Source organism: Prenolepis imparis, unplaced genomic scaffold (assembly GCF_030444845.1).
Source record: "Prenolepis imparis isolate NDT839.2.m4 unplaced genomic scaffold, iyPreImpa1.0 SCAF_9, whole genome shotgun sequence".
Taxonomy (NCBI): domain Eukaryota; kingdom Metazoa; phylum Arthropoda; class Insecta; order Hymenoptera; family Formicidae; genus Prenolepis; species Prenolepis imparis.
Genome location: NW_028141167.1, coordinates 14221381 through 14248130, shown reverse-complemented (window position 1 = coordinate 14248130; position 26750 = coordinate 14221381). Strand labels below are relative to the sequence as shown.

The following is a 26750-nucleotide window of genomic DNA, read 5'->3' as shown; positions in this document are numbered from 1 at the left end:
ATTTTGTGGAATAAATTAATATTAATGTGCCATATAAATGCCGAAATAATTCATTTCATAAAGGCAAATGTTGGCACGTGTACGAATATAAAGATCTTGTCTTATAATTAATATATGTATATTATCTTACATGTCATTACATATACATATATGTATAGATAACATATATCTTGCGAACATTAATTCGTTTTTATCTATAAACAATCAAATACAAAAAGAAAGAATTTTTTTAGTCATTTGGATACTTCTTATTAATATTGTTCCGATTTTATTATATATAAATACAAAAAGCTTTTAATATTAATGTAAGTTCAAAAAAGTTATACATGTATCAATTATGTCATTTTATTTTAACATTACATATATAATATTTATTTTAACATTGTATATAAAATAAAGCTAAATATTTCCACAGTGAGACATCGAATAATGGAAATTAAATACATATTTATATACATATGTTCCGTGACGTTTTTGCGTGAATTATAAAAAATGTATGGAATTTTTTTGTTCTGATAATTATTTCTCCACATGAAAATATAAAATATTTTTCTCAATAAAATGTAAAGTGTGTATACATATATAATGATGAGGATTTCAAGCAAGTACAGAGTAGCATTTTATGGTAAACTTAGTTCCTATAGAAGACATATAATGAATACATACTACTATATGTCTATAAATACCGATAAAGAAAAATAAACACATGTGCTTTCTGTACAGACACTCTACATTCGTTCTAGATCTACTTCGCTTGATTGCGTCTTGAGTCGAAGAAAAATTTCTACACGATTAATTTTAATATATTAAAAATAATTAATATATTAATTAATATATAATATAAAAATTGCTAATAATTATATAATTATAATTAATAATTTTTAAATTTCCCGTCTATATTAAGAGCCAGACGTGGATGATGTGCAAGAGTTTTAATTAAAAATTATTTTTTCTTATAAAATTTAATATTATATATAATTATATTATCATTAAAATATTAAACAGTTAACAGTTGTAGAATATAGTATATATTTATATATGTATACAAAGCAATTATATACATTTAAATAATTTATATTAATTTATGTATATATATATTTATAAATTAATAAATTATTTATATATTGTTATAAATATATTTCTACAACTATTAATTGCTTATTAATTTTAATGATAATTTAAAATATGTTATTAAATGTGTGTGTATGTGTGTGTGATTGTAAAAATTTGTTGTTACTATTAGAAATTATTAAACTAATTTAAAACTGATATCATGAGAATCGTGAAATATTCCTTATAATTTTTATGTAATAATAAAGAAAATAACTTTATTAAATTCTTAATATATCGAAAGAACTTGCTATTTTGACATGACGAAAAATAAGATATAAAATTAAAAAATAACAAATAATAAATGATGATCATAATTATGAAAAAATTAAAAACTAATAATAAATTATAAACAAATAAATATAAAATTGTACACAACAATTATTACAATATTTATATTTGACATGCTAGTCGTATAAAATTTAAGACTTAAGATTTAGATTCGAAATTTATTTCAAGAAGAGACTTTCCCGCGATAAACTTAAGCAGCATATGCAGGCGTGTTAAATCGTGAGTATATTTTGACTTCATTTCAGATTTGCGAGGAGACACTGGCGGAACATAAGGAGAGACTGGCGGAATTACGCGGTCTAGTAGCACAGATTGCATCAGACGTAGGTCTAAATGCCGATGGACCCCTGCACTGCGAAGTCGAGGCACTCGGTCAACGACTCGAGGATGTTCGGGAAACTTTGTCGACTCTCGCGGATACGGTAGACGCTCATGTTCTCAATCAGGAACTTGCCCGTGGTGATCTATGCCAGACAAAAAATTTTCTAGACTCGGTCCAACAGGTATGTGCGCCTCCAATCATACCACTCCTGCTTCTAATCATACATCAATCAAATCTCTTACACTTGTTAATAACATAAGACATTCGATCATTACAAGTGTTGTGATGATTAGTTTGTTGTTTAAAATTATTAAATGAATACAAACAATGTAATGTTTGATTTTGTTTTGTTCTGGTTTCTTTTGACATCGTCCTGTCAATCACAACAAAATCAAAAAGTACAATATATTAGTATTAATTGCTGTAATAGTTCTCTATAAGTATAATTCTTTATACTGAAGAAATAGCAGAGGTGCATTTGATGTATAGTCTTAAGAATTGTAATAGGGTTCGAGCAAGGAGACTTTATTCCTCACTTCATCAAAGTGTTGAAATACGATAAATCTGTTTAATTTTTTGAGCTTGTAGTGGATTCGAAAATGACTTTGCATCTCCATATTTTATAGGATTTATTTTCAAAAACAGTTTAAGCTAATCTTTATCAGCGAGACCAGTAGCTTTATTGAAACTATTATTAACTTCGTTGAAATAATAGAAATTATTAATTATTGACAATGGGTTCAAAACAAAACAAAATCAAAACATTGCATTGTTTGTGTTTATTTAATAATTTTAATAACAAATTTAAGCTCAAAAGTTGTAATGTCCATAACTCGGTAGGGAGTCATTTGCGAACTTATGTTGATAGGAACTTTTTTCATCATTTTGATGTATTACTCACCCTTAAAGTAGCGGAAACCTTTACACCCTGCATGTATAAATTCAAAAAAATCAAGTAATTTAATAAATAATTTTTCTATCTTTGATGTAAAACAGAGGAGAAGAAAAAGAGAGAAGAATTTTGAATGTAAGAAAAGAAGAAAAAAAGAAGAAAGAGAGAGAGAATAACAAATTTGCTAAATTATAAGGAACGAAAGAGATATTTCGATTCCATGTCGAATTTTAAAAATACGAATATATATGACGATAAATATGTTGTTTCACAAATTTTTATCCAGCGCATTGGTTAATTATCCTATCGTATCCTACATGCGCGAGTAAACGACTTCGAAACCTTGGTCAATAAAACCTTCCTCAAATATCTTACAATTAAAATATTTTTCAAGGATTGATGTGTACCACATTTCCAGGTACTTAGAAAGTGATAGTTAGAGACCCGTGGCGTTAGGCCGCTTTAGTCTGATGTATTAACGCGTCCGTCAGTTCTCGGGTGGTGCACCATTGGTGCTTGGCACAACCTCGATCATCGCTTCGCACGCGCGTTTATATTTTAATCGCAGTAGTTCCGAAACAATTTCTTATGTCAAGGCCGAAGGGCTTAACCCGTTGGTGGCAATTACATCAGTCACGAAATCTGCAACAGCTGAATGGCCGCAACGCCCGTGCACACAGGAGTCGGGCCAAAACTTTCGAACTTGGGAACGGTGCTATGTTCTCGAGTTACGTTTTTCAACGTGAATTTATAGCCAACAACGTTCATTGTCAACGTTGATCGACATGTAAAAGCGATTCTATACGATCGCATTCGCGAAGAGAACATATAACCACGTTTTGCATTATTGAAGAAATCATGATTTCTTCTCTTTCTTTTTTCGAAAACTGCACTTAAGAAGAGAACATATAACCACGTTTCGCATTATTGAAGAAATCATGATTTCTTCTTCTCTCTCTTCTTTCGAGAACTGCATTTAAAAAGAGGATATATAACCATGTTTCGCATTATTGAAGAAATCATGATTTCTTCTTCTCTTTCTTCTTTCAAAAACTGCACTTAAGAAGTAACACGAGTTACGTTATGTTAACAATTATCAAATCATAATTTCTTTTTCTCTTTCTTCTTTTAAAAAATATACTTAAGGAGTAACACGAGTTACGTTATGTTAACAATTATCAAATCATAATTTCTTTTTCTCTTTCTTCTTTTAAAAAATATACTTAAGGAGTAACACGAGTTATGTTATTAACATTATGTCAAAGTTTCGCTGAAAACTAATTGCATACGCCAAATATAATATTTCTTCATGTATTTTTTCTCTCATCTTTTTTTTACTTTCTTCTCTATTTTTTTTTTTAAGAACCCGTCCCAAATCAACGAATTGTAAAGAGTTTCCTCCGTCCATTTTCAGAATTTGATGACGGTGGGTCAAGACGAATCTAACGAGCAGCTGACAGTGTTGCGAAACCATCTTCTCGCATTGACTCGAACCGAACCGCAGCTTCAATTCATCAAGGATCGCGCGTTAGACATGTCCGTGCAAGAACCGTCAGTGGTCGAGGTGATCCGATTATGGCAACGTGTGTTTCAAGAAACGTTTCAACAGTATCATCGTTTGTCGACGCGACTGGTCCGCTCGCAAGACGTGATCGCCGCACTGAAACTTTGGGAGGAATATCTGACACATGTACAGGACTTTCTGTCGACCGGTGTGCCTAGTGACTACAACGGCCTGTCGGAACATCGGAATCTCTGCGAGATCCATCGGAAACTTCTACCCGAGCAACAAAATCTCATATTAACCGTACGACAGGCGGAAGAGCATGACAGATCAGTCGCCGAGCAATTCAACGCTTTGACAAGTCTACACAAAGAGACGCTAGCGAGGATATTGGAACGACACGCTGCGGTGCGCGACAGAATATCGGCCTGGGACAAGTACAGGCTGGATCAAAGTAAGCTGTTAACGTGGCTGAAAGAGGTCGAGAGAGAACGGCAACGTATGCACCTGCAGTTTATTCACCTGAGACTGCTCGACAAGATCCTGCAGCGAATTCAGGCGTTGTTGGACAAGGTACCAACCGGTGAAACTCAGATAGAGTCACTTCAGAAACAACAAGAGTACCTTCTAACCAATTGCGAGGAAGCGCTGGCCGTCTCGATTCGCATGGAACACGCCGCGAATGCGCAACGAATCGCCAATCTACGAGCCGGCCTCGAGACCTGGAGGGACTTTGTTCAGAGGGTGCAAAAGCTGTACGAGGAACACATCGAGCAATCCAACACGATCACCACGATCTTTCAAGAAATCAGTCAAGCGCTGAGCGCGGCCTTCCACGCAAGGCCAATGAATCTGTTTAAGACGAAGGAGCAATTGGATTCGCTTCAGCACTTGAGAAATCGTCTGGCTGAGGTGCAACGCAACCTCGAGTCCCTCGGTGTCATCACGGAACAATTGAGGGAATGTTTGAGCCCGAGCGACATGAAGACGTTAAATCAGCACGATGCACTTTTGTCACAACAATACGGCGATCTCGAGTATCAATTGGCACTGTTGCAGTACAGACTTGCCGAACGTTGCGGTCTTCATGGTCGATGGGAGAACAGGCTAAACAAGTTGTTGGCGTGGATAGAGGACACGACGCTCCGAATGCAGGATCACAACGCGATAGCGCTGGACGAGCCTGAGGAAACGGTGAAGCGACTCGCGAATGAGCTGCAGGCGGAAATGAGCTTGAAGCAGCGCGAACTCGAATGGTTGCAAAATACCGGGCAGGAGCTAATGGATATCGCCGAAGAGACGGAGAAAGCGAAGCTCCAGCAATCCTTGGGCGAAGTTAATAAAAAATGGAATTACCTGATGGTCGACGGTAAAGCAAGAGCTAGCAAGCTGGTTGATTTGATACAAACTATGAACTCGTTGCTGAAGAAGATAGTCGATCTACGAACTTGGTTGACAGGTATTGAAGGTCAATTATCGGAGACCCTGATAATCGAGAAACCCTTGCAGAAGAGTATTGATAAGAAGCTCGAGGATTACGATTACCTGAAGACTACCATCGAAGCCGAGAGCGGTAATATCAGCCAAGTGTTGAATCTATGCGAGATCCTGCTGAACGATTGCGACACATGGAAAGCCTCCTTTAACACAGATGCGATAAAAAATGGTATGAATTATCTGGAAAGACGATGGAAAGCTGTATGCATCAAATCCACCGAGCGCAAGAAGAGGATCGTGATGATTGGGAAACTGCTGCAGGAACTAGATAAAGCTAAACACGAGTATGAACCATGGCTATCCAAAACAGAGAAGTCTCTGTCGGAGCTGGAGAAAGATCTGACCGAGATCTCGAAAGAGGAATCGGAAAAATTAATGGAGAAGACTAAGTCGATTGCCAGGGATATCGAGGGTCATCGAAAAGCCTTGAAAATCCTCGAACAGACATTCGGTCGCTTGGCTAAGTCCGGACTGGATCCCGATAACTTCAGATCGCTCACGAACGAGACGCGAAAAATGATTGACAGGTGGTTGGCCATTGGAATGAAGATCAACGCGATTATCCCGAGCCTCCAACAGGAACAAAAGACTTATCGCGAGTTTGTGTTTGTTCATGGCGCCGCGGTGGTAGGCCTCACACAGGTAGACGTTCGCTTAACGCAGATGCAGCACCTGGCTACGCCTGAGTCGTCCCTACGACGGAGACATCAACAGTTGAGAGAAATCGAGGAAGAGCTCGACACGCAAAACGTCACGCTGCAAAAGGCGGATGAGCTGGCGTTGCGGGTCATGCAGGAGAGCAATTTCGATGACGTGGCCGCGATTCAGGAACTGGTGGACGAGTATCAGTTATTGTGGCGAGATATCAAAGAGCGGGTAGCCATGCTAAGATTGGACCTAGAGATGCACGAGAGATCGGAAGTCGACGAAGCGGTCCAAGTGGAGACCTTGAAATTCGAACAGGATACCGCAGTTCAAGTGGATACTCTACCAAGACTTATCAAAATGACCTCGTGCGACGCTTATCTAATAGAACTAGAAGCGGCTTTGAATGAATGCAATAACGCCTTAAACGCTCTGGAAGCAGCAGTGACGCCCGATCCCGTTTCCGGTCCTGGACTCAATGCAGCTGCTAAAACTATCGTAAGTTATTCACCAGTTAATCCTGTTATGTTTTGTTCACATATACATGTTTAATGATTTTAATCGAATTTTAATTGCAGGCTAAACTGATCGGAAGTTGCCAGTCTTCGATAGAACTGGTACGCCACTTTCATACTCTGCTCATGGAAGATGGCAAGCTGAGTTTAGGAGTTGCTAAGAGTAGCGAAGTAACAGCACTAACAGCTCGATACGATACACTCATTGCATTAGCAAGAACACGTGAACAACAAATCAGAGATCTCAGGTAAGATTTCTTCTTCATTTTAATATTTAAACAGTTTTTAAACATTTTACGTTTCGAGTGTTATTATTTATGTTATTAATAAAGATTCCAATAATGATGAATTTATTATATTAATCTTCAAAATGTATAGCATAAAATTTTGTTAAATGAGACTTTTGGTCTCATTGTAACTACATGGTTTCATTTAAAAAAAAGGTTTATTTATTTAAATTGAAATATCTATAAGCGAATGATTTTAATTACATACTGCATACTACTATGTGTGTATGTATATATGTGCGTGTATACTAAGCTTTTATAATTTAATCTATTTTTATACCTTTTTATATTATTAATAATGTGGCAATATTTTTTATGTTATAGAGTCTAAAAGACTCTGTTACTCTTTCGAAGACAATGCTTGAAAATAATTTATATATACAGGGTAAGTCCCCTAACCTGATGATTTTAAATTACTCGCAAACTATTTGTTCTAAGAAGAAATCTTTCAAACAAAAACCGCACAGCATCGAAGGGAAACGTATATAGTATAATAATCAACTTTTTGCTATCCTGCATTTTTATTAAGATATAAAAATTTGAGTTTTTTCTTTCAGTTTGAATTTTTTAAATGAATCCAACTTCAAAATGGATTTGATTCCGAAATTCGAAAGAATTTTGAACATCGAGTACAAAAATATTAGGATATACGAGGTCAAAGATCAATAATTATTAAGATAGTCTTCAAATAATTTTTAATGTAACGTGTATCATTTTTATTCTTTAATCGATTATGCACTTGCATTGTAATGGACATTTCGAACATTATTTACATTGAAAATAATTTTTAAAATATATTGGTAATTAATTACTTTTGACTCTATGTAGTCTAATATTTTCAATATTTTTTGAATTTTAGAATCAAATGTTGAATGTTTAATTTGAAAAACTGAAGATGATTTTCATATCTCGATAAAAACCAAAATGACAAAAAATTGATTATTATATTGTACGTCTCCCTTAATATCACGTGACTTTTGAAACATTTTTTCATATAACAAACAGTTTATGAGTAATTTAAGGTAGTCAAGTTATATGATTCACCCAAATATATATACATGCAGGATATCTCAAAACACCGTCTAAATGTTCTCTTAATAACAAATTATATGACTAATTAAGAAACGACTTTTCCTCAGTAAAAATATCGAGGCATCAATAATTGCGGAATTATAAGCGATTAAAAAGAAGGATTTTTCATAAACTAAACTTTCTGAAGATTAAAAGATTAATAAAACTATATTCTTCAGTTAATTTCAGGTTTACTTTAATAGAATTTTAATTGACGGCTTATTGTTAGTTATAAATTAAGATATATAATGACAAAGATTGAAAATAATGACGTCTCTCGCTATTTTTATTGAGGAAAAATTATCAACAAATTTGCCAGAGATTCTGTTATTAAAAAGATATCCGATGGTTTTGGGACATCTTCTGTGTAATATTTATGTGTATGTGTGTATGTGTAAGTGTGTCGGAAATCATATTACAAACGAAACAAAAATGATTTTTTATGCAAATGCAAATGGAAAATGTATGAAATTTTTTACAAAGCTTCGTTTGTTTCAAGGAAATGAACTTTAAAGATCAAATACGTATCCACTTGACTAACGAGAATTTAATTTCATTATGCACAACTATTTCTATTTATATTTATAAACAATGACTTGATATGAGTCAAAGTAATGCAACAAGTTTCAATAATGTATTTATTTTGCTAAATTATAATTCTAAATCGTTGAAAATATTGTTCTCTTCATTGCATATAAACTATTGCTCGGGGAATTAAAGAAGCTTGAATTGATTGTTTACAATTGTTTGTTTACAAAAACAAACAGAAATAATTATATATAACGAAATCCTTGTGCTCGATGGACTCTTCAAAGTTGATTTTCTCAAAAACGAAGCCTTATATGAAAAAAAAATATTATTCTACCTTTTCGAATCACATTTGCATGAAAAATCAAATTCGTTTGTGCTATGATTTTCAATATTCTCTTTCTCTCTCTCTCTCTCTCTCTATATATATATATATATATATATATATATATATATATATATATATATATATATACACACACACACACACACATTATTGTTATTATTATTTCTTGTAGATATATATTTATATTTATTTTCAACAATATTTTATAAAGCTATAAATATAGTACAATTATTTAATATATAATATAATTATAAATATATAAATATATCATCCATTTTCACACATACGCTATCCTTTTTTCATTTCTATGCCACTAACATCTAATAAGTAATAAATAAAATAATGATCGATTATTGTAACATCTGTAACAGTAACACTTCTTTTTCTATCGCTTCAATTTTTTTTATCTTTTTGCTAGTATTAATATTGATCTACATAATTTTTAATGTAGATAACAATGCTTAGTTAAGCTGATTAAAGTAATGCTTAATCATTATTCAATACAGATCGCCCATCACCGATGCTTATGCTTTTCCATGTGATCAGTGAGTAACTAATCATATAAAAATTTTTAAGATATTACTTAAAATAAGAATTATCACAAGAGACTTATTAAAAGATGTGAACTTTAAAAACTCTATAAAATCGTTTATTGTACATACATTTAATATATAAATGTTTATTATACAATATATATATAAAGTAAAATTATGATATAACAAATATAATAAATCTTCTCTATAATAAATTGTAATAAATCTGACGTTTTTTCATAAATATTATTTTCATAAATATTAATTATTTTATATTTTTAATTTACTTATTATTAGTTATAATATATTAATTAATTATTAAATATTAAACATTAACTTTTATATTAATTTTTATTATTAATTATTTTATAAATACTAATAATTTCGCAAATTTTATTAAATCAATTCTCTAAAAATTTTATTATTTATAATTTTAACACACAAAATTCATATTTATAAATAAATCATGAATAACATTCGTCAAATATTTAATTAGTTTAAATTACAATTGTAATATTTCAGCTATGCAAGGAGTAACAAAAAAAATGTCCGCTACTTTGAAGGTGGATACATCAAAACGACAAAAAAGTTCTTATCAACATAGATCCGCAAATAATCCTCTACCAAATTACTATTTTGAGCTTAAATTAATTATTAAGGGCCGGTTGTTCCAACTTCTTGGTAAGTTTTATCCAACAGGTAGCACACACATATATCTTTAGAATATTTTTAAAACTTATCTGAAAAGGGACGAAAATATGCTACCTGTCGGGTAAAACTTACCAAGTTGGAACAATCGGCCCTAAAATTATTAAATAAATCCAAACAATGTAATGTTTTGATTTTGTTTTGTTTTGTTTTCGTTTTGACAATAAAAACTTAATTTTTTGTAGCGGACACTTTTTTTGTTACTTCCTGTATATCGGAGAGAAAGATATTGCCTATAAATCGCAATTATTATGATCCTTACAGCGACAATGGCAGATTGATCTGTCCACTATGTTCTCGTCGCAATTGGGCCCAGCTGGACAATGACTTCTGGCGTTTGGATAAGTGGTTGGAATTTGCCGAAGGTACCCAAAGTGAACAGCACTCGCCACCCAACGACATAGAACAATTGGAGGACGTGATTCACGATCATCGGGAATTCTTACTTAATCTCGATAGCCACAAGAGCATCGTGACAAGTTTGAACATAGTCGGAGCTCACCTGGCCGATCATACCGAGGACATGGAACGATCGAAGGAGCTTCGCGACCGATTGACGGTGGCGAACAGCAGATGGGAAAAGATCTGTACAGCTGCCACTAAGTGGCAAGAACAGCTGCGACACGCTTTCGTGACGAATCATCAGTTTTATCGTATCATAGAGGAATTGTTGGCTTGGCTCGAACGCACCGAAGTCAGTATTCGAGCCAGCGAACCCATCGATCTGACCGAATCCATCAGCGTCATAGAAGCAAAGTATAACAAATTTAGGTAAGTTTAGATAAATTAGATAAGTTTAGGTGAAAATTATACAGATCCGTCGATTCTCTGTTAACAAATGGGATATATCGAAGAATATAAGTTTTTGAATTCATAAAGAAAAACACGCACTATGCCAAATTCCTATTCCTATCTTCATTTTAGGGAATTGCGAAACGATCTTGAGCGTTGTGAGCCACGAGTGATATCGTTGCAAGAGGCGACTAATCATCTTTTGGATGAACAGACGGAAACCAGGATACATTTGCAGGAACTACGATTGAAATTGCAGTCCTTGAGAAGACTAACCGGAATTTATACTCTTAAATTGGGAACTGCCCTTGGGCTGGACCTACAAGATGTTGGTCTCGCCGCTACGTCAACATCTCTGGCATCCCTTTCACATGATGTGAGTTTATAATTATTTGTACTGATAAATGTAACTAAAATAATGACCATTGTATAATTTCATTAATCGATAAATATTATATACATACAGTCCTGAAGCAGATTTCGCATGATACGATCGATGACATATTGGTATAATATATATACTATATCTAGACTGAATAGTAGATGACATTAGTATACATAGTATTATAAAAATCTCAACAGAGATATTTGTAAAAATTTTAAATTAAAAGATTTTGTATTATATGTGATATTATATTATACTTGCAAAATTCATGTTCTCTTTGATATTTTTTTATCTATTTTATATTTTTTATCGATTTTTTTCGAAAATACACGATATTTTTTATATCTTTGATATCTTTCGAAAAAAATGATTTAACTTACAAAATATTTCCATTTATTTTCAAAAAGGAATTCTCATTACAGAAAATAATACGCTGATGTAGCTTTTTTTAGTGAGAAAAGTTAATTATATTACAATTCTTAATGAACTAACTTTTTATTTTAAACATAAATCATAATCTTGACATTTCAGTACATTAAAAATTTCATTCTTAAATTACTTTTCTTCCTTTTTCTAAAGAATAATAATAAATAAGTTTTAAATGTGATGCAGAACAAAATCCGGATGTTGTATTTTAGTTATTTCAACAATAATCATCTTTATATAACTCAAGAAAATGATATATTTGCTTTTTATTTATATTTCTATATAGGTATTTATTGTAAATTATTGCACAATGTATTGTTAATAAGATCACACGAATTAACTGTTCAAGGCGAGAAGCTTATTTCTTCCAATGACTAAATGACATATGAATTTTAATTTTCTATTCATTTGGGAAGGATAACGCTTCTATGCCTAAATTATCTGTAGTAATCACTTGCACAGTATCTTATTGTTTGTGTTTTCTGTTTTTTGTTAAACTGTAGCTACTCGACGAAGCTGCCTCTGGAACTGATCAGCCTCACACTACCAGCACAAAGTATGTTGTTTTCTTTTTTTGTCTTTTATTGCAATAATATTTGTAGATTAGCAATTTTTTCTATAAGATGTACATACAGTGTGAATAAGCGTGTTGGTACTTTTGTCTCCGATTGTATCTCCCATACATCCTTAAAATAGGACACCCATATATATTAGGTTTTTAATATATTGTTAAAAATACATATTAAATACAAAAGAAAATTTTAATGTAAAAAATCAAACTAAAAAATCATTTAGAAATTAAAAAATTAAATTAAAAAATCCTTTAAAAATATATTTACTAATTTTCTTCACAATTTTCGTAATTAATTATATTTTATTATGAAAATTCTAATTTATATTAAAATAAATTCAGTAATTATTTAGTCATTTTTATTTGCATTTTCAGTAAAATTCTAATTTCAATATTTCTTCATCAAAGCATTGTATAAATAATATTATACATATAACAGCATATATTTCTTTCTCTGATTATTCTGATAAATAAAGCCCTATTGTTTGATATAATAAAATGATGATAAATAATCTTCTGCTCCGTTTAATTTTTCATCATCAACTATATTGTTTTAGTGATGACGAAAGCAACCGAACAGTACTGGTGCGTGGATATCGCTTCCTAGGAAGAGTCATACGAGTTTCCCTACCGATACAAGCTCTTATGCTATTATTGCTTGGCATTGCATCCCTGGTACCATCTGCAGAAGAAGACTACAGCTGTATGCTCTCCAATAATCTCGCCAGGAGCTTCACGCCGATTGCCTTTTATCCACATGGACCGCCACCGGTATAACGATAATGCGTGTACTTATTTCCGTGTTTGCATGATTCCAAATTTCTTCGCAAAATATTAGGGGAGCCAATATGCAAATAACAAAAAAAAATATTTCTTTACTTTCCCTCTGCAATTGGAGGGTACAAAAGTTGAAATTTGTACTATTCTAAGTTTCCAAGTAGCAAACTGACGTCATTAAACGTTAAAATGATGTTATCTTGACGTCTAATGACGTCATTCGACGTCAAAATGACGTACACTTGCTATCTGGATTTATCTTCTTAATACATTGTAAAGAATATATAAGAGAGTAGAAAGAATAAGGATGTATGATATATATATGGACTGAGAGGGGGAAGTTCCTAGAATAGGGGGTCCCCGATATTTTTTTTCTGCTGGAGAAAAGCTTATACATATAAAGAAATCTTTATATACTATAATAAATATATATATTGTAATTTTACACATGATGTATTTCTTCGTAAATTATGTAAAGGACCAAGCGGTAATTGAGAAATATGTGTAAACCGCGCGAAACAAGAAGGCATTCTCTTTTAATTTATTTTGTACATATACAATATTGTATATCCTTCTCGCTATATTCAACTTATGCAATTTTGCAATATCCATAATGAATTCTCGAGAAAATATTCGTTATAAAAATATCAGCCGATTTCTTTTTTGCCCTCAAAGCATTCGAATATACATATATTGAGCTTATGTCATATAATCAAACGATGTAAATTGAAATTAGAATATGATTCTTCACACATATATATTAACATCACGCCATGCTTCGCGTTCTCGCCAATTTCTATTGTACAGAATTTATTTTTGTTTCGAAACGCGAAAACTTATATCGCGTGATGTATACAACGAAACATGATACGAAAAAACTTTGAATGATACATGTCCGACATGTAAGAAGACATATGTAACACGTTAAACCTGGATTAACGCGTTTCTACTATATGTAACATTCATGATAGAGGACATAAAAAAAAGAACTTGCCTTTATTTTTTATACGTTACGTTTGTAATCGAAACGTCGCGTTGAATATTGTTAATGGTGCTAATTCTCCGAATGTAATATCTCTTCCATAAGAAAGGAAAGAAAGGCTTGAAAAAGAAACATCAATCGCAAATCGTTTTGCTGTTACATTATTATTCCATAAATAAAGTTAAGAGGGAAGTTATGATGACTATGTGATCTATTTGTAAGTATATTAACAACAAAAAGAAATAATATCGACAACGCACAGAACAAAACGCATTTATAATTAATTCATCTTGTGAGAATCAGATCAACTTGTTTTTAATGCTCAGTAGTTACGCTTTTAAAGAATTATGAGTTTCCTTATTGCATATTGTGTATGTGTGTATGTCTGTAAGATGCCTCAAAACTACCAAATATCCTTTTGAAAATATCTAGCCAATTTGAAGACAAATTTTTTTTTAGTGAAAATGTCGAGGTCATGATTTTTTTGCAAACTTCCAATCTTTCTCATCCTATATCTTTGTATAACTAAATTTTAAATTAAAATCGTATTAAACTAAACTTCATCTAAAATTAAATAAAGAATGTTGTTGTACTGATCTTTCAATTTCATCAAGTTTAATTTGTAAAAGACTCTTTCTTTCAATCACTTATAATCAGAATTATTATGGACAACCTCGATATTTTTACGGATGAAAGATTGTATTCAAAAATTGGCCAAAAAATCTGTTATTTAAAAGGACATTCAAGGAGGTGATTTTGGGATACCCTATATACATACACACATAGAATATCCCAAACGCGAGTGTGTGTGTATATATAATGAATTTATATGTAACTTATACAATCATTATTACACAAAATCAGGTAATTTTTTTCATATGTGAATACGCCTTGTACTAAAGATTGTTTATTCCTTATAATACATTTATACCTCAAATGTGCGTATGTCCAGCTGCAAATGTTATAAAACCTGTAGTCTTACACATCCATATATATATAGTAGCTTTAAAAATATACAATATACTACTAAAGAAAACCATGAAGTATTTGTGAAATAACAAAATTGCATTGTAATGAATGAGTTTGTCAGTTGAGTTTCAATTAATTCATGAGTAAATCATGAGTTTTAATTAATTTGATTCTTCAGTGTCGTTAATTGCTCCGAATATTCGAGATATAGCCTTTGCCAACGAAGATGGCTACCAATTACAGCTAGTACATCGCCCAAAAGTTTGTGCTTTTTTATTCCCTATTGTCGATATAAAAAATATTAATTATACAGTATAATTTTAAAAAATAAGTTAATTGTATGATACAATTAATTAAAGATTATGATATATAAATAATATTACCAAAATTGCAGGTTCCCACATGCTTTTAGAAGCTGATGTGTGACTTGGACCCAAAAGATCGTCCAAAATTAATCTCAGACGTTTCTCCAAACCATCTAAAAAGACATTGCAAAGATAACTCAATAGATAGATGCACGAAAACGCAACACGAATTGCATGACGTTACATACCTTGCGTTAATAGAAATGACACTAGGGCCGTGAGCCAATAAACATATTCCTGAGCGCTTCCAAGAGCTTTGGATGCGAGCAATTGTTGTTCCAAATAAGAAACCACACTTGGTGCGCTATGCGGTAACCGCGGATTTGGCAAAGTATTCCCTGCAGTTCTGAGTAATCCTTCCTGCAACGATGATAAAGGTCCTCTAGGAACTCTAGTTCCAGATGTGCTTAATACATTGAACGATGACCATCGCCATACAGGATCTTGGCTATCTCCAATTAACAGCCATGTTCCTACACAATATTCAATGATCAGTTATTAATTAATTCATGTATGAATGAAAAAAGAAAAAAATTAACTTGCCATACCCATGTCCTTATGATAGATGTATGCTCGTGCGTTGGTAAACGCTATATGAGGCATTCCATTGTACAAAGTGCACGACAGTAGAGATGTTCCAGGTGCAGCCAAATGAGCGGCTGATGTTGAAACGATCATTCTGCATGTGTTCCCTATTTCCCACACGCGAACTGCACCGCAGCTTGATATCACCATCACCTATTATATAAAATTATTTTACAACTATAAATAAATTATAATAAAAAATATATATTAAAATTATACATATATATATATATATATATATATATATACAGGATGTTCCATTTAAAAAAATATGCTCAAATATACTAAAAACGTCGCATTTCAGAAAAAAATATTTCGAATAAAATATCTCGTAAATTATTCACTTTTTGGCCATCTTACCCTTATAATTTTTTACAATGAATATCGTGAGGAATCGATTTATATAAAAAAATTAAGATGGTTCCATTTAAAAAAAACGCAAATGACCTTCAAATAACCTTGAAAATCGCTCTTCAGGAGAAAGTCAGTAGCCCCAACTTCTTTCCCCCTCAAAACCAAATAACTTTTATTCAAAACATTTTTTTTTCTAAAACACGATGTTTTTGGTATATTTAAGCATATTTTTTAAAATAGGACACCCTGTATATAAAATTAACAAAAAAAATTAACAATCAGGAATTGAACAAAATACCGCATTTCCAACGGCATGAACTTTTGCCAATGGTGATGGAGGTGCTAATGGAGGTGCTGGCCTGCAGCCCTTCACGGGATGAAATGTGTGAAGACTTCCATCTTCTAAACCCAAGGCTATTACAGCCGGTGACGCGGCTAACGCCACAGCGCTATATCCTAAGTAAAGATCCCACGTCGATTCGGAATCTGTGCCTCTGAATACTTGCAAATGAGCTAAGCCCTGACTATTAGTGACCGTCACAGCGTAATGACCTGCCTGTTGAGACAACGAGCTGGAGGGTTTCAGAGGAGGAAGTAACATCTGACCTCCAGTTTTGTCGGATATGAATTTAGGTTTTTTATTCGGTGAAGAGTGGTGTATTTTTGGCGTTGTTTGCTCCTTGCGTTTTAATGTAAGGGAGGAAACTGCCGGAATGTCGATAGCGTTCGTCGATTTTACGGATGACGTGGTAACATTGGGCGCAACAACATCGTTACGTTTCTCTATCACAATTAAACTTTTTGTTTGTACTTTACTTATGAATGCCGGTGTGCCTAAACTAGTGCTGATATTTGTGTCCCTAAAAATTGAAAGATGGATTCAATGCAAAGAAATTAAATTCAAAATCGACAAACTAACTAACTTACGTTGTATCCGCTGGCGGTGGAATAAACATAGGAGTAATTCTTCTTTTACCATCCGAAGTCCTCGTTTCAATTTGTTTGTTAATAGGTCCCTTGACCAAAGTGGCCGCACTATTAGTGGCTGGTGGAATGCTTGGAGTAGATAACATTTGAACTTGAGATTGATTCGATACTGGTGGCTTCAAATTGAGAAGTTCCGGTGCTTCCATCACCATACAACCTCCTTGAACTAATGGTTTGCCATACAATCGTTCGTGAAGGCTGCTCTACAAATATAAAGAAATAAATAATCAATTCTTGACTAAAAGTAACAAAAGCTGCATATGTAATATGTATAATTACTTGTTCAGCAGGATCGAGAGGTTGTCCTAATTCCTGTTGAGTGAATTCAATAAACACAGCAGTTCCATCCCAGGAACATGCAGTAAGGCGAAGACCACACGGTGACCAGCTGGCATCCAGCACAGAATGTGTAAACAACTCATGTATTACTACCAGAGGCCTTTTTAACGAAGTTAGCCATACAGATAAAGAACGATCTCGCGATCCTATTGCGACACAACAATACTGCTGTGGTTTAGAGGAACCTGGTTGCTTCTTCTGCAGAATATTGCCATTAAATCTCTACAAGGAAAAAAGAAAGAATTATATAAATAAATATATATATACATATATATATATATATATATATATATATATATATGCCATAATTCTTATATAAAATATAAATATATAATATATATAAATATAAATATATAAATTATATAAATTATTAATCTTATAAATTGTTAATAATAATTGTAATATATAAATTATATAAATTAATATATAAATTACTTATATAAATATTAAAATATAATATAAATATAAATATATATATATAAGTATATTATATATAAATATATAAATGTTTCAGTATAATTTTTGAGAGAAGTGTATTCTCAACGAAATATGAGAAGGAAAAAGAAAAAAGAAATATTCTTAGTACATACAACACAAGTTACTGCTTTCCTGTGTCCGACGAAATCTTTATCTTGCGTCCAACCATCTCTTTCTATTATTTGTGCTGTAGGTCCTCCTCCATTCATTGCATGGGCAGATACTAGATACTGACCATCCGGACTCCAAGAAAGCCTTAGAACATGAGTTGTTCCGCCACATTCATCAAAGGGCTCGGATATTAATGCTGCTTCTGTCCAATCCGTAGTATGCCATACTCTCAATGTTTTGTCATCGGATTGAGATGCCAAGTATTTTCCCACAGGATCCCAAGTGATCCCTTTCACAAAACCTGTATGGCCTTTTAATACAGCGACAACGGCAGGAAATTTTGAGGCATCCCACACAATCACACTGTTATCCACTGAAGCTGAAGCCAGCCACGGGCTGTGCGGAGCCCATGCAAGATCTAGCACGTCAGCTTCATGCGAACGTAAAGTCGCGATGCATCTCCAAGCTTCCACACTGGCTTTTCCACCAAAAATGGTACTGCCACCTGATCCTGATAATCTCCAAATCATAATGAGCTTATCTACACCGCCTGATGCTAATAATCCACTGTTGCTCCATCTCACACAATTGACACACGCTATATGCAAAAAATAAATGCAGAAAAACATATATAAAACATATATAAATTTTTATATACATACGTACGTATCTAATTGTAATATATAGAAATCAAAATTTTTACCTAGATGGTTATCCAACTGGCAGAGCATTTTTGGAACATTAGGATCCAATTCAGCAGCCTCGTCAATTACTGGCTCCATGTTCCATATAACAACTCTTCCAGAATCACCACCTAATAGTTGAATGTGATGATACGTAGAGAAAAAAATTTTAAGTATTACTCTAACATTTTTATTGCGATAAGTATTCCAATTTATCAAATATATTATTTTCATCAAAAAACAAGAAAACTAATATTATAAAAGAAAAAAGAAGCTACCTTGGCCTCCAGTCGCAAATCTTTTTCCATCAGGATGTATATCGATGGAAAATATTGGATATCCTGAGGAACAAAAAAAAAGATCAATTTAATATTAAAGTTAAGAAAATCTTTGATAAGAATTATATTATTATTCGAAATATATCATGCGAGTGCAATGAACTTCACGAACCATCATGAGTAATCCAATTCGGTTTGACTAGCTTCATTTTCTTTTCTCGTTCGAGATTATGTAATAATTGTTCACAATCCGATGAAGAAGATCCTTAAATTTCGTTACATCTTAAGTCTACTTAGGTACAAATGTACAATAATTTCCAAAGAAAAGAAAACATCCCCCCGGCACTATTTAAAGGCTTGCACAGAACATAACCTTAATCAATTACACACTTTGAAGGCGATATTACACTATGGCTTGCGGGCTTTGATTTCGCTTGGAATTACGGTTATCAGTTGCCAATTGACCAATCAGAGCGAAGCAACTGACCGGCTGATTGGTCGATGCTGTTTTGTCGCTTCACTCTGATTGGTCGATCCATACTATCAATCGCAATAGATAAATAATATAGATAGATAATACGGGCTAAAATAAAACATTCGACTGTAATTGGCGATTTATTTTTTTTCTACGTAGAACATTGAAATATATAGCATTATTAATCATATAAATTATATAAATTTATATAAATCATTATCACACTATTGAACTTTATTTGAAGCCTTAAGAGGATACAGCCAGATATATATATATATATATATATATATATATATATATATATATATATATACGCGCGCACTGCATGTTTACATATATAGCGAAAGTATTTTGGCATTATTAAATACAGTTATGTTCACATCATCATAAAGTTCATCATATATTTTATATATATATATATATAATTTATTTATTTATTTATATATATGTATTATATATATGTATATGTATATATATATATATATATAATTTATTTATTTATTTATATATATGTATATTCGTATTTATAAAATAATTAGTCTTTTTTATTTAATTTTATATATATATATATATATTTTTTTTTTTTTATATATATACATATACCAGATGTTCCATTTTAAAGGACCCACTCAAATATCTCATTGTCAGAAACACTACGTTAAATCGAAAAATGTTTCCTACAAAAGTTGTAGGGTTTCGAGGGGGACATAACATAGTAATATTCATATGACCTTGGGCGGCGTCTCCAAGGTCAAATGAAGGTGAGAATGAATTTTGAAAAGAAAAAATATTAGGAAAATAAAAAAATGCTTCAGATAAAAGTTGTTCAAATTAATTAGTAGAAAAAGATGTTATAATAAAAAATATGGGTTTCCATTTAAAAAATTCATTCTCACCTTCACTTGACTTTGGAGGCGCCGCCCAAGGTCATATGAATATTACTATGTTATGTCCCCCTCGAAACCCTACAACTTTTGTAGGAAACATTTTTCGATTTAACACAGTGTTTCTGAGATATTTAAGTGGATCCTTTAAAATGGGACACCTGGTATATATATATATATATATATATATATATATAATTTTATATATATATATAATTTTGTATATATATATATATAATTTTATACTACAAATTTGCAAATAGGTGTCAACCTGATTTCCTTGATTCCTTGAAAAATACAAATAAACTCATGAACCACGAAGTTGAGCCAGCAAAGCTTCATTCTTGCGACATTCAATAGTGAGCTGTCTGACTGCCGCAACATATTTACGTTGTTGCTCTACAAGGACAACGAGTTGTCGACTGAGCGCATCTCGCCGATTTTTTTCATCAGTACATCGTTTTTCTACCTATATAAAAAAAAAAATTATTTTTTTTATTCTGTATCACCAACTTATCATTGACTAGAATCTTTGAAAAAAAGTGAAGAATGCACAATCAGAAAATTTAGACATATAGTACTTGTGTAAGTGTGTAGATAAATATCCAGTCAACTTATATTTACAAAATTCATTAATTCTGATAAAAATAAGATATAAAAAAAAGAATATTTCTAAACTCATATTTATCTTATTCACATAGGGAATATTCTACATATCTTGTTTCCTATACTCTTCCCCATTTCACTATAAAGAAATTATATTTTCTTTTATCATAAAAATCTATACACATATCTACACCTAACTTAAAATAAATACTTATTTTCATACATTTTTTTATTTTCATTAAATTTAATTTTAAGATAGATTTTTTATTACTGCAAATATTATATGTCTCTAAATTATTCATTTTGTGTTTAAATGATTCTGTGCTTTAAATATTACCATTGCTTTGTTGCGTTTTACTCCAGCAACAATTGTCTCAAATTGTTTCAGGAATTGTTCTTTGCCACTCGATGATGCCATAGCTCTATTGTAAAATATATTATATTGTTAATATCATGAATATTTAATGCCATTAACGTATTTGTGATACATACTCATTATAATTATCCTGAATAGAATTCAGCAACGATAATTCCTTACTTATATACAGTTTCGTATCATCGAGAGTATTATATAATGTATAATATTGTTTAGTTTCTTTGTGCTTCGCTGAAACTGCAATAATAATTTTTTAATCAGTATTTCTTGAAATTAATTTTATCGACTTTATTTTATATTGCAGTGTATTAATCTTACGAATAAAAATATATATCTATTTGGTAAATGTTCTACCTTGATTATAAAGTTCCATAAAGCGTCGTTGATATTGCGTCAGTTCAGAACGTCCTGGAACATCATCCATTTGTCTCATCAAGGACGCAATAATTCTATTTTTCTTAGCCAGCTGTAATCGCATTCGTATTACAGCCTCCTTTTGTTCTTTATATTCTTTAACGCAATCCTCTTCCTCTGCTGGAGCATCATCTTCAACTTCTTGTAACATACCTCGAAAAAGATTTAGGTCCGACTTGCATTGTTCTCGAAAATGATGTTCTTGTTCTTTCAATCCATCATGTACAAAGAGAAGTTCCTCTAATCGTTTAAACATACTAAAAAAATAGATTATTTTGTATAATATTAAAAATAGCATTAATATATCTAAAATAAATTAATATATATAATTTAATTAATAATTAAAGTAATTTTATTACTCTTAAATACCTATCATTATCATTAATTCCAATCTCCTGAATTTTTTTATATGAATTCTCAATAGTTTCTCTTTTTGTATGGTGTTCTTTTATTTTTTCCATTATTTCTGTGAGTTTATTCAATAAGCCATCTCTCTCCTTTGTTAACTTGCTGATTCTAGATTGTAATGTTGCTTTTTGTTTGTGTAAAGCATGTAACAAATCAGTTGTGCCACTATTCTATATCAATAAAACCATAAATAAAATCATTAATTTGTTGTATCTTATATTTTAATTATATTACTTAAAAATATATCACGTGCGTTTTATGCAAAAATTCACCTCTGCTTTAGAAATAGACATGGCCGCATATTTTTCTGTCACTTTGGCAATTTCTTGTGCTTGTATATCAACAATGTTCCCAACTGTGTTCACACTTAAACGCATCTGGATTAAAAATTAAATAAATAATTAAAATAAAATAAAAATATAATTTATATAAATAAATACATATATATATATATGTATATAATATCTGTATATCTGTATATCTGTATATCTGTATATAGAATATCTGTGTGTATTTTATCTATATTATATTTAATTTTATATGTTGTATATTATATATTAATTAATTTTTTTTAAATAATATATTTTTGAATATGACAATTTTAAATAACAATGTTTTATGTAAATTTCAAATAAAAAATCATTAATTATTTTCAAAACTATGCTATAAATGAAAAATATATGCATACACTTATTAAAATTTTTAATCTAAAAATTCCTTTACTATTAAAATTTATCTCACACAAACAAATTGTTATTTAAAACAAGTTTAAAACTTCTAATATATATTTTATAATTTTACATACCGAATTATCTTCTATGACAGCTAAAGCAGCCGTAATCTGTTCAGTAGTGTTCTATAGAAACATTAATTATTGTATAAATGTTTGCAGTAATATTAATAAGTTTAAAAAGTGATAAAAAAAGATGTTTGCATACCTTTTCATTTTTTTCATTATTTATTTCGTGTTTTGAATTGTTGCTTTTAGATTTTAATATTGTTGTTATAGATGTAGTCTTAATAGCATCAAAAGGTGCTTCGTATTCCAATACTGTTCCAATAAATCTGCTTGATTCATCTTTGATGAAACCCTCTTTTTGTTTGAATAAACGTCGTGGCTCATAGGCTTTCTATCATAAATGTAAAATCGCATGTGTTAATTATATATCTAAAGTATATTTATTGCAAAAATGTAAAAATGCAGATATAGTAGCTATATATTTGTATGTTTCTTCAGAAATGAATCATACCTTGACCAAATGTAGATTTCTAACGACAACTTTGTTAGTCGTTGCTTCATTCTCAAAATTTTCGCTAAATAAATGCTTCTTATGGAATTGATTCAATGCAAAGCCTCTCACAAAACCTGCCATTTCTCGCTGCATTTCCATGGAACGTTTCACTAACCACTGAATAACTGGGAATATATGAATGCAGTCTAAACCTTGTATTTGATGTGGTTCAATTCGATAAGGACAGTTCATTTTGGGAAGCATGGCTACAATTTTCTCTGTCAAGGAACTGCAACATATATATATATATATATATATATATAACAAAATATATATAAAAGTTGTTTTTAAAAAGAATTTTATAAAAGACTATAATTTTATAATTCTTATGGATTGATAAAAATTAAATTAAATTAAAATTTTTAAGTATATGTATATAGAACATACATTTTTTGACCAATGGTGAGATTCTCTTGGAAAAGCAGATCCACATCTACATCAAAGTTACAAGATTTTATGCACCAGGTCATTCCGCCGATAACCTGTTGAATCATATTATTTTGAACTATGTATAAGCTATAAATAAAAATTAAAAATAATTTACAAACCTTATCAAAATTTGATAAACCTTTTATCCGTGCTCTAAAGTAACCTGCTGCAACGAGTAAGTCAATAATCTCTTGAAATTTAGTGGTTTGTTCCTCATCCTCACGTACGTCCACCTGAAGATGCATTATTGAACATTCAAATGAGTAATTCAACATTTAGAGCTATTTTAACGAAACTTTGATTAATATAAACAATCAATTATTTTATCAAATAATACAATACTTTGTTAATATAGAATACCTGATAAGTTAATCAAAGTTTGGTTAAAATAATCCTTAAAAACAAGTAAAACCATGGAAATATATCATTATAAAATTGTACAATTTATCAGCTGATTAATTCATCATTTCAATATGAAAAAAGAAAAATTCTATAAATAGTATAAAACAATATATTGGTTAATATAAAAATAATACAAATATAGAAATAATATTTGTATTCTACAGAAGTTTATATACATATATATACAATATACATATATAATAAATTTTATTATATATAAAATTATTTTTATTACATATATACATGTATATACATATATATATAAAATAAATTTTTATAAAATATGTATAATACAAAAAAAACCATATATATAATAAAAATATAAAATATTTTTCTATATAATTTTCCTATTTACGAATTTCTTACAATTATATACGCACGCATGCGCACAAACGCAACCACCCACTCGCATACATATACACATTTATAATATTATCAAGATAAAAATAAACATATATATATATATATATATATATATATATATATATTGTACACTCAAAAAATGTCAAACAAACGTATTTTTAAATGACCTGAGGTAACAACAATATTAATATGTGCCAATTTATTTGATTGAATTTATTTAACTTTTTGAATAAAATCGATCTAACCTTAAAATTGACAAATTACAATGTGTATACTCATCTATCTTTATATTATCGCATTGTAAAAAATATATTTATTGAACATAGAAATCTATATAAAAGCTCATAAATATAATAAATATAAAACAATATGAGAAAATATATTAATTAAAAACTTATATGCAGCCACATACGTGTACTTAATATTTTAATTTTAATAAGAGAGTTTTTGGAGTGCACATAAATTTTCGTAGCACTTAATTAATTTGCTAGATATGTATCTTGGAATGCATACCTCCGTACTTTCAGAAGTTCTCGATAATCTTTTCGGTACATCATTCAACATACTCTTCTTCACAGTTGCTGTCATATACTGCCATAGACTACTGTATATCAAGGTTCGTAGATTGACGGATTGACGGGCAGAACAGGGAAGGTCTTCCCCATCGACATATAGGGCTTATCATAGGGTGCGTTCTGTTTCACGCATGAACTGCATAAAACGCAGCGCATCGCATGAGCGCATTGGCCGCGTTCAGCAGAAAAAGCAGCTTTGCAACTGTTGTAAAATTCGTGAATCTGATTGGTGTATTCTCTTAGGTTCAGCTAAGATGAAGAGAATACACCAAACAGATTCACGAATTTTACAACAGTTGCAAAGCTGCTTTTTCTGCTGAACGCGGCCATTGGCTCGTTCCCTTTTTCCCATCACTCTTACTGCGCATAGAGAAACGGAACAGACCCTTTGCAGACAGTCTCCTTCCCGCCTAAATAACTCTCGCGCATGAACCACGCATGGACTACATCACCTCGGGCACGGTCTTGTATACAGGTCTGGGCACTCTTATACTATTTTCATATAAACCGGTGTGAGCGAAGTGACGCCAATATGGCGACTATAATAGGCCGACGCGCAAGCGCAGTTGGCATGTTTTGTCAGACAACATAGTGCCGTATATTTGTGGCTGTTTAGCACACGGTCTCTTTGTATCACATATTTTATATCATATATAAGTGATTAGTTATATATCATATATGATTAGCGAGTATTCGCTGAGTGAGTTGAACATTGATAACGCGAAAAAAAAATATGCCTTACAAATGTATAGTACCTGGTTGTAATACAGGTTATGCTACTTGCAAAGTGAAATTATCAATGTTTTCTGCACCAAAAGATGATGAACGAAGAAAAGAGTGGGAGGAAAAGCTTCAATTAATAAAGCCATTGAAAACAATTGTTATCTTTTGGGTGCCGAAAACGTGTCTACGCTCCTGGTAATCGGCCAACTGTAGACGCCATATTGGCGTCACTTCCGCTCACATATTTTCGCCGAAGTGCCCAGACCTGTATACAAGACCGTGACCTCGGGAGCTGAGGCAGCTCGTGCGCTCTCATGCGCGGCGCGACATGGCGCGGCGTTGTGGTGAGAGACCGTTCCCATGCGCGCATGAACTGCGCATGGACTGAAACGGAACGATCTCGTGCGCTCCTATGCGCATCATGCGAGAAACGGAACGCACCCATAGACATTGCTTATGAGGCAGTAAAACCG

The 26750-nt window shown here is 31.6% G+C and overlaps 3 protein-coding genes across 11 annotated transcripts in view; 1 reads left to right on the top strand and 2 right to left on the bottom strand.

Annotated features, from left to right (window-relative positions):
* The window catches only part of Msp300 (Muscle-specific protein 300 kDa), a 106170-nt gene extending 91792 nt beyond the window's left edge, over positions 1-14378 (top strand). For 6 of the 8 annotated variants that reach the window (XM_083046631.1, XM_083046628.1, XM_083046626.1 and 3 more), the window contains 8 exons: positions 1647-1904; positions 4030-6759; positions 6840-7024; positions 9515-9553; positions 10514-11020; positions 11174-11417; positions 12356-12408; positions 12981-14378. In XM_083046631.1, the coding sequence (XP_082902757.1) occupies positions 1647-1904; positions 4030-6759; positions 6840-7024; positions 9515-9553; positions 10514-11020; positions 11174-11417; positions 12356-12408; positions 12981-13200 (4236 nt within the window). In that variant the 3' untranslated portion in view covers positions 13201-14378. Of the gene's footprint in view, positions 1-1646; positions 1905-4029; positions 6760-6839; positions 7025-7387; positions 7449-9514; positions 9554-10513; positions 11021-11173; positions 11418-12355; positions 12409-12980 lie in introns of those variants that run through there. The other 2 variants (XM_083046627.1, XR_014426093.1) reach the window with 2 other exon arrangements.
* A 235-nt stretch (positions 14379-14613) lies between these two features.
* Hira (histone cell cycle regulator-like protein) lies at positions 14614-19733 on the bottom strand. Its single transcript, XM_083046634.1, has 11 exons — positions 19503-19733; positions 19331-19393; positions 19073-19183; positions 18372-18967; positions 17722-18003; positions 17383-17645; positions 16754-17315; positions 16065-16254; positions 15705-15989; positions 15535-15629; positions 14614-15431 (listed from the first exon to the last, which is right to left on the bottom strand). The coding sequence occupies exons 1-11, from the start codon at positions 19537-19539 to the stop codon at positions 15309-15311; spliced, it is 2607 nt and encodes an 868-aa protein (XP_082902760.1). The 5' UTR covers positions 19540-19733; the 3' UTR covers positions 14614-15308.
* A 1136-nt stretch (positions 19734-20869) lies between these two features.
* Positions 20870-25998, bottom strand: Fidipidine (coiled-coil domain-containing protein 93). Of its 2 annotated transcripts, none has more exons than XM_083046321.1 (13): positions 25916-25998; positions 25493-25583; positions 24334-24447; positions 24173-24267; positions 23744-24014; positions 23432-23623; positions 23299-23349; positions 22766-22870; positions 22455-22663; positions 22026-22342; positions 21788-21908; positions 21633-21717; positions 20870-21158 (listed from the first exon to the last, which is right to left on the bottom strand). In XM_083046321.1, exons 1-13 carry the CDS (start codon positions 25981-25983, stop codon positions 20997-20999), a joined length of 1881 nt encoding a protein of 626 aa, XP_082902447.1. In that variant the 5' UTR covers positions 25984-25998; the 3' UTR covers positions 20870-20996. The 2 variants fall into 2 exon arrangements, with proteins under 2 accessions (XP_082902447.1, XP_082902448.1); XM_083046322.1 differs by having other exon boundaries at positions 25940-25998.
* Between the last annotated feature and the right edge of the window lie 752 nt (positions 25999-26750).

Excerpts from the sequence above, each read along its gene's own strand:
- Hira (XM_083046634.1), bottom strand. The coding sequence starts at position 19,539 with ATGAAGCTAGTCAAACCGAATTGGATTACTCATGATG. Across the intron at positions 19,394-19,502 it reads GAATTGGATTACTCATGATG|GATATCCAATATTTTCCATC; the intron begins GTTCGTGAAGTT and ends TTTGTTCCTCAG. Across the intron at positions 17,646-17,721 it reads CTCTCGATCCTGCTGAACAA|AGCAGCCTTCACGAACGATT; the intron begins GTAATTATACAT and ends TTATATTTGTAG.
- Fidipidine (XM_083046321.1), bottom strand. The coding sequence starts at position 25,983 with ATGCGCGAGAGTTATTTAGGCGGGAAGGAGACTGTCTGCAAAGGGTCT. Across the intron at positions 24,015-24,172 it reads CTCACCATTGGTCAAAAAAT|TTCCTTGACAGAGAAAATTG; the intron begins GTATGTTCTATA and ends TATATGTTGCAG. Across the intron at positions 21,159-21,632 it reads TAAAACGCAACAAAGCAATG|GTAGAAAAACGATGTACTGA; the intron begins GTAATATTTAAA and ends TTTTTTATATAG.